Raw genomic sequence first — 1,978 nt, 5'->3', positions numbered from 1 at the left:
CACAATACAAACCTCTGAAGAACTAGCGCGGCCACACTAATTACGGGCCTGCACTTACTTTAGGGTACTCACCTGAAGTAAAATTCACCAAGAAGCTTATAGTTCCCTCATGCAATCACACCTATGGCTGAAGAAACATATATACAAATACATCAATCCTCAACTTCCTTTCCTGAACAATTGGCATAAAGAAAGAGATTTATATCATAGAGAAGATTACCATGTACCCCTTTAATAACAAAGAAGAAAATCAGTAAACATTAATTCCTGACCCATGTTCACTAAAAATCGTAGCTAACTATTACAAAGTCATCAACACAACCACAAAAAATACAACAAAAAGAGGAGATTGATATATCTTCACACATGATGAACTTTTTTTTTTTGGTAGTTAAATGATGATCCTTTAACTTTTACCTATTATTCACTCTAATTTGCACCTGATCGTGTTGTTGTTGTTGTTCGACTTTCCCCATCACTTTCGTCGTCATCGTTGTCGTGCCACAGGCCGGAGGAGTCGCCGGAGCGTGCCCGACGAACAAAGCACAGTGACCCAGAAGCTTATCCTTCCTAGAAAAAGTGGTCCCGCACGAACACACCCACTTCAAATCCCCGCAGTGCTTCTCATGAGTCCTCAAATCCGAGAGCACCGAAAACTGCTTCCGGTTGCACCTCTTGCACACGTACATCTTCGGGCAGTGGCTCCTCTTGTAGTGATTCTTCACGCAGATCATCGACTTCAGCGGCTGGAACTTGGCGTGCTTCCGGTTCCACCTACAGCCTTCGTGCGGGCACGAGTACTTCCTCGGCAGCAGCATCGTGCCGTTCTTGTCTCCGTCATCGCAACCTACGCCCGTGATATTGTTGTTAATATTCTTCATCGGGTTGCTCAACGCCGCGCTTGACTTGTACTCATCCCCATGAGCCCTCATGTGCATCCTCAGGTTCGCGTCGCGCTTGAATCCTTTCCCACAAACTTGGCAATAGTGGGTGTACTTAGCCAGTAAATCTGCCGCATCCAGCTCTATAATATCGTAGTTCTTTGGCGATCCTTCGTTGTTTTCGTGACCGCTTTTAGTCAACTCCCTCTCCTTCTCCCTCCTACCGGCTTCATTTCTGTCAGAGATGTTGATATTAGTTTGATTGCTGGTATTGTTATTTGGATCGCAAGCGTACCAGTGATCGAGCGTGCTTTCGCCTGGATTATAGAACCCTTGTCCCGATCGTTCTTCGCGGCCCCTGATGTTTGGTTGACTTGAAGTGCCGCCAGCTCTGTGCAGTACTTCATTAGCAGCACTTGCGTTGTTGTTAGCAGGACTTGAACCCGCGGACATCTGTTGACAGGTGAACATGAGGGAGGAGGCGGTGACCATAACTTCTTGGACCAAGGCGCCCATGCTGGCTATGGCGATGGCGGTTGACTTTGGGGGCTGGGCTTGATTCGGGGAGATGAAGATGGTGACCAGTGATTCGACCTGGTGAACCTTTTCTTTGAGGAGGGAGAGGGTGTAGAGGAGAGAGTTTGAGTGGCTTTCCCATGTGGAGGTTTGTTGTTCTAGAGAGGAAGGAACCATCCCTTCTTGGGGGAGACTATCATACATCTGTAACCCTTGTGAAACGTTAGGGAAACAAGAAGTGGCCCCAGAAATCATCTTGGAAAAATTCTTGTACGTAGTACTTCTCTACACCAAGGTGAGACTCGATCTCCCTTCTTAATTTGTTTACATTTGGTTTTGAATATCTTCTTGTGAAAAGCTTGCCCTAGATATCAGTTGTCATATATAACCAACCACACACGCACAGAGAGAGAGAGAGAGAGAGAGAGAGAGAGGGGGAGAGAGAGAGTTTTTCTAGGTCAACTCCGAAGTCGAACTCATCCCCACTTGGGACCTTCCTCATATCACACCAATCTCACATTGAGACAAATATTTTACTATAAAGAATGAGGTTTTGAGGCAAATATTTTAAGTATAAAGAA

The 1,978-nt window shown here is 45.8% G+C and overlaps 1 protein-coding gene across 1 annotated transcript; it reads right to left on the bottom strand.

Moving 5' to 3' along the window:
- Nucleotides 1-235: 235 nt before the first annotated feature.
- Nucleotides 236-1,743, bottom strand: LOC131314973 (protein SENSITIVE TO PROTON RHIZOTOXICITY 2-like). Its single transcript, XM_058343982.1, has one exon. It carries the CDS (start codon nt 1,650-1,652, stop codon nt 414-416), a length of 1,239 nt encoding a protein of 412 aa, XP_058199965.1. The 5' UTR covers nt 1,653-1,743; the 3' UTR covers nt 236-413.
- Between the last annotated feature and the right edge of the window lie 235 nt (nt 1,744-1,978).

Source organism: Rhododendron vialii, chromosome 13a (assembly GCF_030253575.1).
Source record: "Rhododendron vialii isolate Sample 1 chromosome 13a, ASM3025357v1".
In the NCBI taxonomy this organism is placed as follows: Eukaryota; Viridiplantae; Streptophyta; class Magnoliopsida; order Ericales; family Ericaceae; genus Rhododendron; species Rhododendron vialii.
The sequence above is the reverse complement of the archived record's forward strand: the minus strand, read 5'-3'. Positions and strand labels throughout refer to the sequence as shown.